An 11,951-nucleotide genomic window follows, 5' to 3' on the forward strand; every position below is an offset into this window, starting at 1 on the left:
TTAACCATACTTAACTAGTATTTAGTAAAACAGTTGTTACCTGGGCAGCACCAGGGTTCCATCTGGTTTTGTTTAATGATTTTCAGTTAAGTCAGTAGTTTTTAACCAGGGAAAAAAGCCGGGGGGGAGGGTTCTGGAGGATTGAATCCTAATTCTAAAGAAGTAATATGTTCTTTGATTCTTGAATTGGTGTTTCCAGACTTTGCTGATCCAGGGAGCATGCTCTTGTCTTTATACTTGAACTCCTGGGCTAAGGAGAATGATGACCGCACCTGCCTGCGGCCAGCATTGGCCGTCCAGTAACCTTTAGGACATGGACAGTGGCAAACTGAGCTCATAAAAAATCAAACCTGCTGTTTAGGCTTTGGCATTCTCGCACCTGGTTTTAACGTTTTGACTGCTACAGGAGTGGTGTTGTTCCACAGGCCTTCCCACACCTCGCCAAACTGGCCGGATCCCAGTCGCTTCAGAAGCTGCACGGAGCTGCGGTCTATCTCCCACTGGTCCGCGGTTTTATAAGACAAATCAAAAGGCGTTGGGACCTGTCTCTGTTTCACAGAATAATGAGAAGACTTGTAAGAATAAAGGTAGATTTAACATTTTCTTGTTGAAAATAATAGTCTAAGTACTTTTTAAAGGAAACATGGTTAAATGGTGTAAGTTGTGCTCCAACTACCTCAGCATAGAAAACAGTGGTGGGAGACTCTGCAGTGCTGAGTCTCAAGCTGATCTTCTCCCAGATCTCACTAAATCAGGTACCTCACTATCTGTCTGTCCCTTTATGCACCTAACACCCCCCTCACTCAAATCTAGATTGACCTTTCTCTGTCTCTAGGCCTAGCTAAATCCTCGCGTTTTCAAGGCCCAGTTGAGGTTCCACCTTACCCACAAATTCTCAAATTGTCTGGCTATAGGCTTTATTAGCTCTATCCTGTATTTTTGCATGATTAAATTTTTCATCTTTTTTCTTTTCTTTTTTTTTTTGTAGAGACAGAGTCTCACTTTTTTGCCCTCAGTAGAGTGCAGTTGAGTCATTCCAGCAACCTCCAACTCCTGGGCTTAGGCGATTCTCTTGCCTCAGCCTCCCAAGTAGCTGGGACCACAGGCACCTGCCATAATGCTCGGCTATTTTTTGTTGCAGTTTGGCCGGGGCTGGGTTTGAACCCGCCACCCTCAGTATATGGGGCCGGGGCCCTATTCACTGAGCCACAGGCGCCGCCCCTTTTCATCTTTTTTCAAACTCAATTTTCATTTATTCATTCATTCATTCAGTAAATAAAATTTTTTTAAGCATCAACTAAGTGCCATTTGCCAGCAAAACAGGCAAGACCCTGTCCTCCTAGAATCCAGTTTACTATCTGCCAGACAGTCTCTGTTGCAAATATGAAACTTTGATGTTACAGCATAAAAGAAACCAAGAAACCAAAGAAACCATTGATCATAACTGGTCAATGAATGAGCGTCTGTTTCAATAAAGCTTATTTATAAAAGAGAGAAGCAAGAAATAGTTCATGGTTTGTCTGTCCCTGTTATCGGTAATCAAATGGCAATCGCCTTTCTTTTCCTTTTTTGGGAACTGGCCTCATGTGACAGACACTCAGCTATCCGAAGAGGGGAAGTTAACTTCAAAATAAAGGAACACAGCTTGAAAGCATCTCACCTTTAAGCATGGCTTTCCCAGCTTGACACACAAGCCATCGCTAGTGGTGCTGTAGTACCTCACAAATTTATTCAGTGTTGAAAAGTTCCTTCTCGGGGTGAGAAAAAATCCCCCTTCATCCAGTCTTCTGATTCTGTAGTGTTTTACAACTCCTTCATGTAAAACTGGAAACCAAAATAAGTCCTGTTAATAAATGTTTGCCTAAAGCCAAGCAGATTTATTTATTTTGTGGTGATATTGTCAATGCATGACATGAAATTTTCAGAAAATTCTATGTATTTCTCAACTTTATTTCAGAAAAGACTTAAGGAACTTTATAAAAGGTATATGAAAAAAGAGAGAGACGGAGAAAATTAAGAAATAAAGCTAAATGAAGATAAAAATAAAGGAATGAGATCAACACTAAAGAAATCCATGCTTTGAAGCCCACGAATACTATTTGAGTAAAACAAGCCGTAACACTAACTCTATCATTCCAGCAATGCAAGGAAGGAAATCTTATCAGTTTTGAGAACCACTGGGGTTTACAAGATAAAATCACAAAAGGTGTTTGAAACAGTTCAACTCCTCTGGATTCAGAGACCAGGAAGAAATTTCCCCCATAAAATCCTATAACATGGAGACGGAAATAGAGCAAATAGAGTCCTCAATACTAAGATAAAATAACATAAGTAATTCTGCAGGTCCATTCATTATAGTGTCCCTCAATGCAGGCTGATAACAGAATGTACTAGCACAGTTCAATAAAAGTAATTCCACAGGGCCCAAAATGATGCAGTCCACATGTGTAAGTTTCCAGCAATATTGCTTGATCCACAGGTGAGTCCATAGCATTTATAGAAACAAGTAGACTGTATTCTTTTTAAGTCAATCAACTTGCAGTGGATACTTTGTTAACTTCTGCCTGCCACCAACCATTGTTCCTTCTTCTGTTAATAGCACCCCCAATTTTTCTCAGAGAATCATGGCTTCCTAAGAGCACATGGTCCAGGGGGACCTGGTGGCCACACAAGCTGAGGAAGGTACAGGTACAATCAGAACAATCATACCCAAGAAATCTCAATTTCAGGACTTGTGTTAGGGAGCTCCAAGAAGATTCAGGAAAATGTTGCTTGGGTTTGGGTTTTGGTTTCACTGCTGGGAGTTTATAGAGCTGTCGGCAGATTCTTGGACCCCAGGCAGGGAGTAATCTTGCCTGAGAAGAGAAGCAGCCCAGTGCAAAGCAGTCTTGATATGGAAAATGAAGCTTAGTCCTGCGAGCCAGCCAACCCTGGCATTCTCAGCTACGGGAGTCAATTAATTACCTCCTTGCTTAAACTAGTTTGAATCGGATTTTCCGCACTTGCATTTAAAATATTGACTAATGTGCTCTCTACCCATTCTTTCACTTAGTGAAGTTATTGATAAGCATTGAGCTGCATTTACCACAACTATAGCTATTTTCAGTTTCTGGCTAACTATGGAACCTTAGGCTTCAATAATCAGAGGAGCTGGAGCGACACGCTCATGAAAAGGAAAAGGCCAGCCCAGTCCCCACATGGAGGTCTACAGAGGGCATGCCAAGAGCTAGGACATTTTCCTCAAAAAATAATTAGCCCACCCCAGAATAGCTAACCTGAAAAGATGGACACTGTCAAGTATTGGCAAAGAAGTAGAGTGACTCCTCATACACAATTGATGGAAATGCAATTTTTATCGCCATTTTGAAAATCACTAAAGCTGACCATGGTGATACCAATAATACAGAAATTCCACTCCTAAACAGAAAATCAACAGAACACATAATACATTCACCAAAACACATTTATAAGAACGCTTTTGGTGGCATCATTTATGAGTCTAAACCTAGAAACAATCCAAATATTCAACTAATAAATAAAAAAATTAAGTAAAAAATTGTTACCTATTCATCCAAATAAACACTATACAGATTTATAAATAAACAAACTACAATTACAACAACGTCAGTGAAGCTCACACACATGAAAATACGGTTCCATTCTTTAAAAGCTTATGAACAAGCAAAACTGTTGATATGAGGAATCAGTGACTGAGGTTTTCTTGGTATTCTATTTCTTGACTGGGCTGGTTACATGAGTGTGTTCATTTTGTATTCATCAAACTAAACTCTTGTTAATTCTATACCTTTATGGTATATATTCCATGTCAATTTAAAAGAATACTAACCAATAAGATTATTTGTTCCTGTTCATGGACAAATGGAAGATCAAGTCCAAAGTGCTACATCATGGTAGGTGCTGAATTATGTCAGAAAGGTTATAAGGTAAATGCTACCTAATTCACCTTAGATATAAAACCTCTCAATAAAGTACTCACAGAACATTAAGCACTTTGGGGTAAGCACTGTGAAAAATCTGGTTACAAAATGCCCCCCTAAGGAACTGAGCTGACCTGTGGTACAGGGGTGTGAAAGATCAAACAATGACCATGACTCTGGTGTAGGGCAGTGAATTTGAAAGTACTTGAAAGCAGCCCTTCTAAAGCATCGACACCAATCATGAAACCTATACAGCCAACAAGCACAGCTAATAATTTAATCACACACCTTCTCATTTTCTTCCCAGTGCTGTTTAATTTGTACTCATGGAGAGTAACATCCCCTTGCCCATAGAGAAAAGCTATAGCAGAACTTTTCTACTTTTACGTAAAATCATGACTGCCATGTCCATTCAAGCCTAGTGCCCAGTCCAAAGCACTAGCCAAACACCCCGCTGCAGGACTGAAGGTCAAATCTCCTTCCACAGTCCAGGCCCGCTTCAGGCTGGAAGGCAGCCGTGGGAAAGGTGGTGTGTGCGCCTTCCTCTCTGTCTCTCTGCCTGGAGCTGCTCCCCTTGCCAGGTGGTTCTGAGTATCCAGGTAAGGGCAGAGAGAGGAGGGGAAAGGGCGGAAAGGCTGCTTAGATTGGCACCAGTGTCAGCAGCTGCACACTCTGAGCGCCGGCGACCCTCCCGCTGACTCCTCTCCTGACGCTCACGCAGGCTCTGCGGAGCTTCCCACGGCTGCAGGATTTCTCGCTGCAGTTTGGGAAGATGCACAAGTTTCCGAGGCGGCCTCCACACAGTCGCCTCTCAGCTTCTATTTCTTGGCCAACTCACCCAACACATTCTCTGCCAAAAGCCCTCTTGGGCAGAACCCAACCCCCGAGTCCATCAATGTCCAGTCCCTGGCGCTTTTGCTCCTAGCGGAGGCGCCCTGTGGTCCTGAGATAACACTCCCACATCCCTTGCCCTGCCAGTCAATTAGGAGGAGGAGAGGCTGCTGCCCGGAGCCACCAGCCCCCGTTCTCCTGCTACCTCAGGCTGCATCAGCATCGCAGGCGGAGTCAGGCACCTGAGTTCTGTCCTCCCAACCGCAGAGAGCAGACCGCCAGCTCTCAGAGCGGCTGTTCTCAAGCTCCCTCTCTCTAGCTTTCCGTCCCACTCATCAGCCCGGGAAGAAACAGCGTTCTCATCGTGTGCCAACAGCTTTCTCTAAAAGCAAAATGGCCTCACCACATCCTTCCTCCTTTTCACTCCTCACGTCCTTTATAAACTATTAATAACCTGAGAGACCAAGGATGGCAGGACCTGTCTTTGACCAGTTCCTTTGTCAACTCTGGGTACGAGGATCTGACTGTGGAATCTCACTCCTTGATAACCTCAGTCAAAAATTCCATTTTAACATTCTGTTATATTCCCATTTGTTGAACCATGCACTGTGCTGAGCACTATTATATTATCTTCTTGTCTCCTCATAACAATCATGTAAGGTAGTTATTAATACACCTGCTTTATTATTCATAAAAGTCAGTAGGTGCCACCACCAGGATTCGAATGAACATGGGACCTTCACAACCAGTGGATTTCAGAGAGTAGATCTAAGTGTCTAACAAGACACCCATAGTTCATCACAATAAAATTAGGTCCTGTGCATACAGTAATATGTTTTACTCTTAGATCTTTACACTAGAATACAGAGGGCAAGAATACACTAAGCTCCTCCAAAGACACTATCACTTTCTTTTTTTTTTTCTTTTTTGGTAGCAACAGAGTCTCACTTTATTGCCCTCAGTAGAGTGCTACGGCGTCACTGCTCACAGCAACCTCCAACTCCTAGGCTTAGGCAATTCTCTTGCCTCAGCCTCCTGAGTAGCTGGGACCACAGGCGCCCACCACACTGCCTGGCTATTTTTTGCTGCAGTTTGGCTGGGGTCAGGTTTGAACCCACCATCCTCAGTATATGGGGCGGGGGCCTACCCACTGAGCCACAGGTGCTGCCCCACTATCAGTCTCTTAAATTAAAAATTTTAAGTATTTGGAACACATCTTTGTACTATGATCTCTCCAGTTACCATTCCCACTGATTGACTCTTGGGGGGGTATTAATTACCCTGCATAATCATCATCAAATACTTGGCTTTAGTAGGATATAGGCTTAGCCCATCATAGATTTCTGTAAATGGATTATAAGCCCAGTGAAAAGTTGAAGAGAGCTGTAAATAATATAAACAATATCACCTTAGCCCCAATTCATTTCTCCACCACACTAAAAGGAGAAAGATAGCTAAATATAAAGTATACCTGCAATTTATACAAATAATTGGCCTGAAAATTTAAGCTGTGCCATTCTATCAAAAAAAAAAAAGGTTTATAAATCATAGCCAATAGGTCTTAGCAAGCCAACAGGTCAGTAACTGGAAATCATTATAAAATCAATGAAAATAATCCCCCTTTATAAAACAAGATGGACCATCTTCTGACTCCAAATTGAAATGAGCTACATGGAAGTTAAACACAAACTTACAAGTTCCTTTTAGTGCACCATAAAAGATCAAATGGTTTCTAAGCTAAAGACTAAGGTAAATAGATGATTGGGAGGTTAAAGCACTTCTTGTGATTTTCTTAATAAGGGATACAAGTCACAATGATTGATATGGCTTTGGCAATTGCTATTGATTATAAAGAAAGCCTAAATAAATGTGTGCCAGGTCTCTGTAGATGCAGGTTCTACTCTACCTATAAAAGTCAGTACTTCACTGTACATCCAGCAGTTACAGTCACAATGAGAGCAATTGTGTTTAATAGAAAAAGCAATAGATTGGGAAATAAGAGATTTAAGTTATGATTTTACTACTATCTGACCAAAAATACGTCAGTTTCACTGGGCCTTGATTTTTCAACATTAAAATAAAAAAAAATAATAATAGGGCAGCATCTGTGGCTCAAAGGAGTATGGCACTAGCCCCATATACTGGAGGTGGCAGGTTCAAACCAGGCCCCCGCCAAAAAATTAAATTAAATTAAATTAAAAAGTAAGCTTTAAAAATATCTTCAAATTTCCAAATGTTTCCACCTTAGTATTCAAATATTTCTGATGCCCACTGCTTTCTCTCCCTGAATCCCAATCTCTTTTTGTAGTTCCTTCATAAAACTATAATCCTCACCTTGGAGCTTTTGAACTACACTCGAATGCTTTTCCTATGAATCTTCTAGAAGCTGGACCCTTCCTTCAGGTCTCAATTTAAGTGATCTGAGCCAGCCTTCCCATCCACCCCAGATTCTCCTTTCTATCACATAACCCTGTTTACCTGTGACATGGAAGTACCTCTGCAAGGGGTGGGGGGGGTGCTGTCTTGATCCAGTAGCTGGTCAGAACTTGGCACAGAGTAACAACCACCATCTACCAAATGAATGATGCACTGACGCTTGGCTACGGGGTGAAATTCAAGTTTCTGAAATGTCTGCTCGGACATTAGATAGATAATTATACAAATCCTTTTAAGACTTAACAAGACTTCCCTGGAATCTTATTTTAAAGGTGAAAACAACAGACTTAGTCTCAGGATATAAACACTGTTAGTGGATAGCCATTCAAGTCAATGTCTAATTTCTTGATTTTTAAAATATAACGCAGAAGTAATTTCCCCATCTCTAGCTAGCATGATGGGCATTTATATATAGTTCATTCAGGTTTTCAATCTGAATAAGACTGAAAGATATATATTACTTAAAAATTAGACCACAAAAGCTACATCAGGGAAACTCAATACATCGTAGCCAGAATAAGGCACTTTTAACATACATGTATTCATAAGTGAACAAATACAAAATACATAGCTATTTTAAAAGCAATTTTAATTTATTAGTGGTGAATGCACACATGTACAGTTTCTCCCCTGATGAAGATCAAATTCAGAGATCTGAGAACTAGTGAGAAAGGAATTTTCCTTCCCTTTTCTTGTTTGTGGTGGTCTTTATTATCGAACCAACCTATTCCGGATCCTAAAGGCCATAAGTGAATCATAATGCTTGTGCCATTCTTAACGTGAAATACTGTAAGTTCAGATTAGTTAAGCATTTTAAAAATTCAACGGAAAAAAAATACAAGGATAACTATAAAATAAAATGGAGTAATCTATCAATAAAGTCACTGGCAAGTGATTAAATTGAGCTAAAAAACCAACTTTACATATTTGGCTTCACTTATTCTGTTTAACCTAGACAGAAATGTTTCACCTGTCAACTGATTTATCTGCCAGAACATGTCTAAGAATTAGGACATATTGCAGGGATATAGGAGGTAGCACACAGTGCACAATGAAGATTTGTTTCATGTGGGAAGAATTCAGCTATTCTGGGCACTCACTTCTGTATGGAGTGTTCTCTCGGTCACTTGATTATTTGGCCACCTTCACACCCAGAGTAACTGATTCAAGGGCATCCATGTGCTCTAGATGGGGTCTCATGATTTCAATCCTATTTGCCTGACCCAAATGCACTCATATGAAGTTGGTGGCAGGTGTAGGAGCCTCACTTCCTTCTGATCGAAAGCTCTTATTCTGTAGTCTTTTCATAAAACTTAAGTAATTCTCACCTTGAGGGTTTTGATGGTAGAAAAGGGTTGGAGCATCTCAAAATGCTGTGAGATTTTATCATAAAGCACTCTCAGAAAGCTCTGTACCAACTCCACAACACTAGTAGCATATGAAATAATTATGAAATGCAAGATCCTCAGAAACTATCTTAGGGATAAAATATAAAGTCAGATGTTGCCTCTATAAGACACAAAGACGTCTAGTCGGCTCCCTGAAAGAACATCAGTATAACAAGGAGTTTGGTATTTTATAGATAAACAAATGGCTGATTGGGCAGATTTTCATTTTTCAGCTGGTCTCCCGACATCATCTTAGCATAGCCTTATTCCCACGGACGGATAATAATCTCTTCCCATATTGAGTAAAACAATATGACTTTGTTGATTGAGCAAAGGATTGAAAACCAAGAACTGGCTGCCCTAATCTTATTCTGCCAGTGATTTGTTCTTTGACCTTAGGCAAAGAATTTCATTTCAGTTTCCTTTATCTAGAAAATAAGAATAATGATCTTATCTATATACTCCCACGGGGATAGTTTGAGTGTCGTTGTTCACAAAGAACTATAGATATTCCTATATGCAATGTGTGAGTCCCGTATTACAGTATCAGTATTGTCAAACAGCCTTGTCAAACAAAGAGAGGAACTACCAAAGCAACACTTTCCACTTTTTGCACAATAATGGCTACGTAACATTGTGGGTACCGGACATAGTAAGCAAAGAAATTGTTCTGAATTCTATGTGAGAGAAGTTCTGCACTTGTGAATTCCTGTTTATCCAGTTTATTTTTGAAAGCTTTGTTTATACTTTGTAAAACTATGACCAAGACAGCCACCACGGCTCCCTATACCACTGCCCGCAAAATCATGTAAAGATAGTTCCGCACCAATAAGTAGCATTTAAATGAGTTGTTAGGTTGTATTGCCCATTAAAACAGAATTCAAGACACAAATTTATTCTACTCTGAATTCTATTCTACAGCAAATAGAGTAAGATTCCAGTATTAGTAGTTCTGAGATGAGAAAGCACATCTATTTTAAAATATTAAAGTGTCATCATGTTGAAGAGTTGTTCTCTCCTTTTCTGGGAAAAGGAAAAAACCCACTAACACCAAAGAGAATAAATGGGACTGACTTATTTTACGCATACAAACTCAACTAGTGGCTCCTAAATGGCACGGCTCTCCCACACAGCCAAGTGTGTTATGAATATTGAGCAGTACATTTTCCTATCGACCTGGTAGACTGAGTTTGGTGAAGACCCATTAAGAAAATGTCTTCATTAGGTGATTCAAAATAGCTTACTAAAAATGCTATTTGACGATACACCTGATAGCTCCCAGGTCCTGGGGTCTATACAAATCGCTATTGGTCTAGAAGGTCAAGCTGAGGTTACTTCATACTTCACGGCAACATAATCAGGAACCCTTACAGGCAAAAATTGACTTATCTCTTCCATTTTATAGAGCACAGAAATCACAAGCCTGAACCACATATCTGTTCTAATTTCACATTTTTGAAAAAAAATATTATTCTTATTCACAAGACCTCCGTAGTCTAACCCTGTAAGGAAATAAGCCAGCCCTCAATAAAGGTAGTCCTAAAGGTTCAGAACAGAATGCCAGTTCTATGCTTTGTGTATCTGGTATCTAAAGAAGATAGGTACCTCTTTAATTAACATACAGAACTACAATATTCAATATTGTGTCAGCTAATTTAATCGGGCATTATTTGTACAATTTCACATTACAGTAACACTTGCAGCATCCGATACTGTAGAGAAACACTCTGAGAAATAACTCACATCTGTCCCTCTCAGGACTCCAGTGCCTCACTTGGTATTATATCTGCAATAAATCACCAGGAATTAACATACTCAGATTGTATTATCTCAGTTTCCAACAGAAAATCTTTCACTGTGTTAAGATATAATGTGACATGAGGCCCAGTGCGTCTACTTTTCAAAACTCACCCTAAGGAAATAAACCAAATATTTATATGGATTTATTTAGTTATATCCCTACCCTGTTCCAGAAAGGCTGGAGGGCCTGCATAAATTAGAAAATGCCTTAGAATGAAATAAAATTTTAAGTAAGTGAAGAAAATGAGACAACAGGTAAAGGGAAGGATGGCTCTAAGAATGAGGTGGGACACTTTACATAGGTCTCTGCAGACGCCAGGCCGTGTCCCCAACACGTGGGCCGCAGGTTTGATTCTGTATCTTTCTAGCAGCTCCCAGTAAAGAAGCAAACACATTGAGTTACCTGATTCTACGAAGAAAACATTAACAAACTATTTCTCAAAACCCACACACACATATGCAGATGCACACACAGGCCCCTACAGTCATCTTCATATCAGGATGCTTTGGTCAACAACAGGCCACATATATGATAATGGTTCCATAAGATCGTAATAGAGCTGAAAAAAATCCCATCACCTACTGACCCCACAGCCATCCTCAAGTGTCGTACAAAGCATCACTCACATGTTTGCGGTAGTACTGGTGTGGCCTCCTATGCTGCCAATTCAGGAAAAAGTATGGCACATAGAATTATGTACAGTATATAATGCTTGATAATGATAACTAATGACTATGAGGCTGGTTTATGTATTACTACATCATCCATTGCACACTTGATCTTAGCCAAAAGGCCAAGAAGCGATACTATACTATACTAAATTGAATCACTATTTTAAAGTGTACTCCTGCTTATTTAAAAAAAAAACAGTTAACTGTAAAACAGCCTCAGGCAGGTTCTTCAAGAGATATCCAGAAGAAGCCATCATCATCCCAGGTGCTGACAGCTCCATAGGTGTGACTGCTCCTGACAGCCCTCCCGTGAAACCAGAGGTGGAGGTGGAGGGCACTGATAGCCACAATCCTGGCCCCATGTAGCCCCAAGCTAATGTGTGTGTTTGTGTCTCAGTTTTTAACAAAAAGTTTATAAAGTAAAAAGTAAACAGTTTTAAATAGAAGAAGCTTATAGATAAGCATATAAAAAAAGAAAATATTTTTGTGAAGCTATACAATGTGTTTGCATTTTAAGCTAAGGGCTATTACAAAAGAGTCAAAAACTGTTTAAAAAAATAAGATTTTATTGTATAAGGTAATAAGTTATGGTATGTTAAGATGAATTTATTACTGGAGAAAGAAAAATATTTTTTAACAAATTTAGAGTAATCTAAGTGCTCGGTGTTTTTAAAGTCCACTGTGGTAGACAGTCATCTCCGAGGCCTCTGCACCCATTTTCTCACTCACCCAGAAGCACTTTCAGTCCTGGAAGCTCCATTCGTGGCAAGTGCCCGACATGGGTGTACAACGTTTTATCTTTCATCCTGCATGTTGCTATCCCTTTTCTGTGTTCAGATATGTTTAGATACACACATGCTTACCACTATCACGACTGCCTACAGTA

General features: G+C 40.0%; 1 protein-coding gene across 1 annotated transcript in view; it reads right to left on the reverse strand.

The window, feature by feature from the left end:
- FRK (fyn related Src family tyrosine kinase) overlaps nucleotides 1-11,951 on the reverse strand; it is a 100,931-nt gene that overhangs the window by 16,297 nt on the left and 72,683 nt on the right. Inside the window, exons 3-4 of the mRNA XM_003781604.3 lie at nucleotides 1,661-1,824; nucleotides 380-548 (exon numbers count right to left, since the gene is read on the reverse strand). Coding sequence (XP_003781652.1) covers nucleotides 380-548; nucleotides 1,661-1,824 — 333 coding nt within the window. The remainder of the gene's footprint in view (nucleotides 1-379; nucleotides 549-1,660; nucleotides 1,825-11,951) is intronic.

The sequence above is a fragment of the Otolemur garnettii genome, unplaced genomic scaffold (assembly GCF_000181295.1).
Source record: "Otolemur garnettii isolate 467f Iridium unplaced genomic scaffold, OtoGar3 scaffold00002, whole genome shotgun sequence".
In the NCBI taxonomy this organism is placed as follows: Eukaryota; Metazoa; Chordata; class Mammalia; order Primates; family Galagidae; genus Otolemur; species Otolemur garnettii.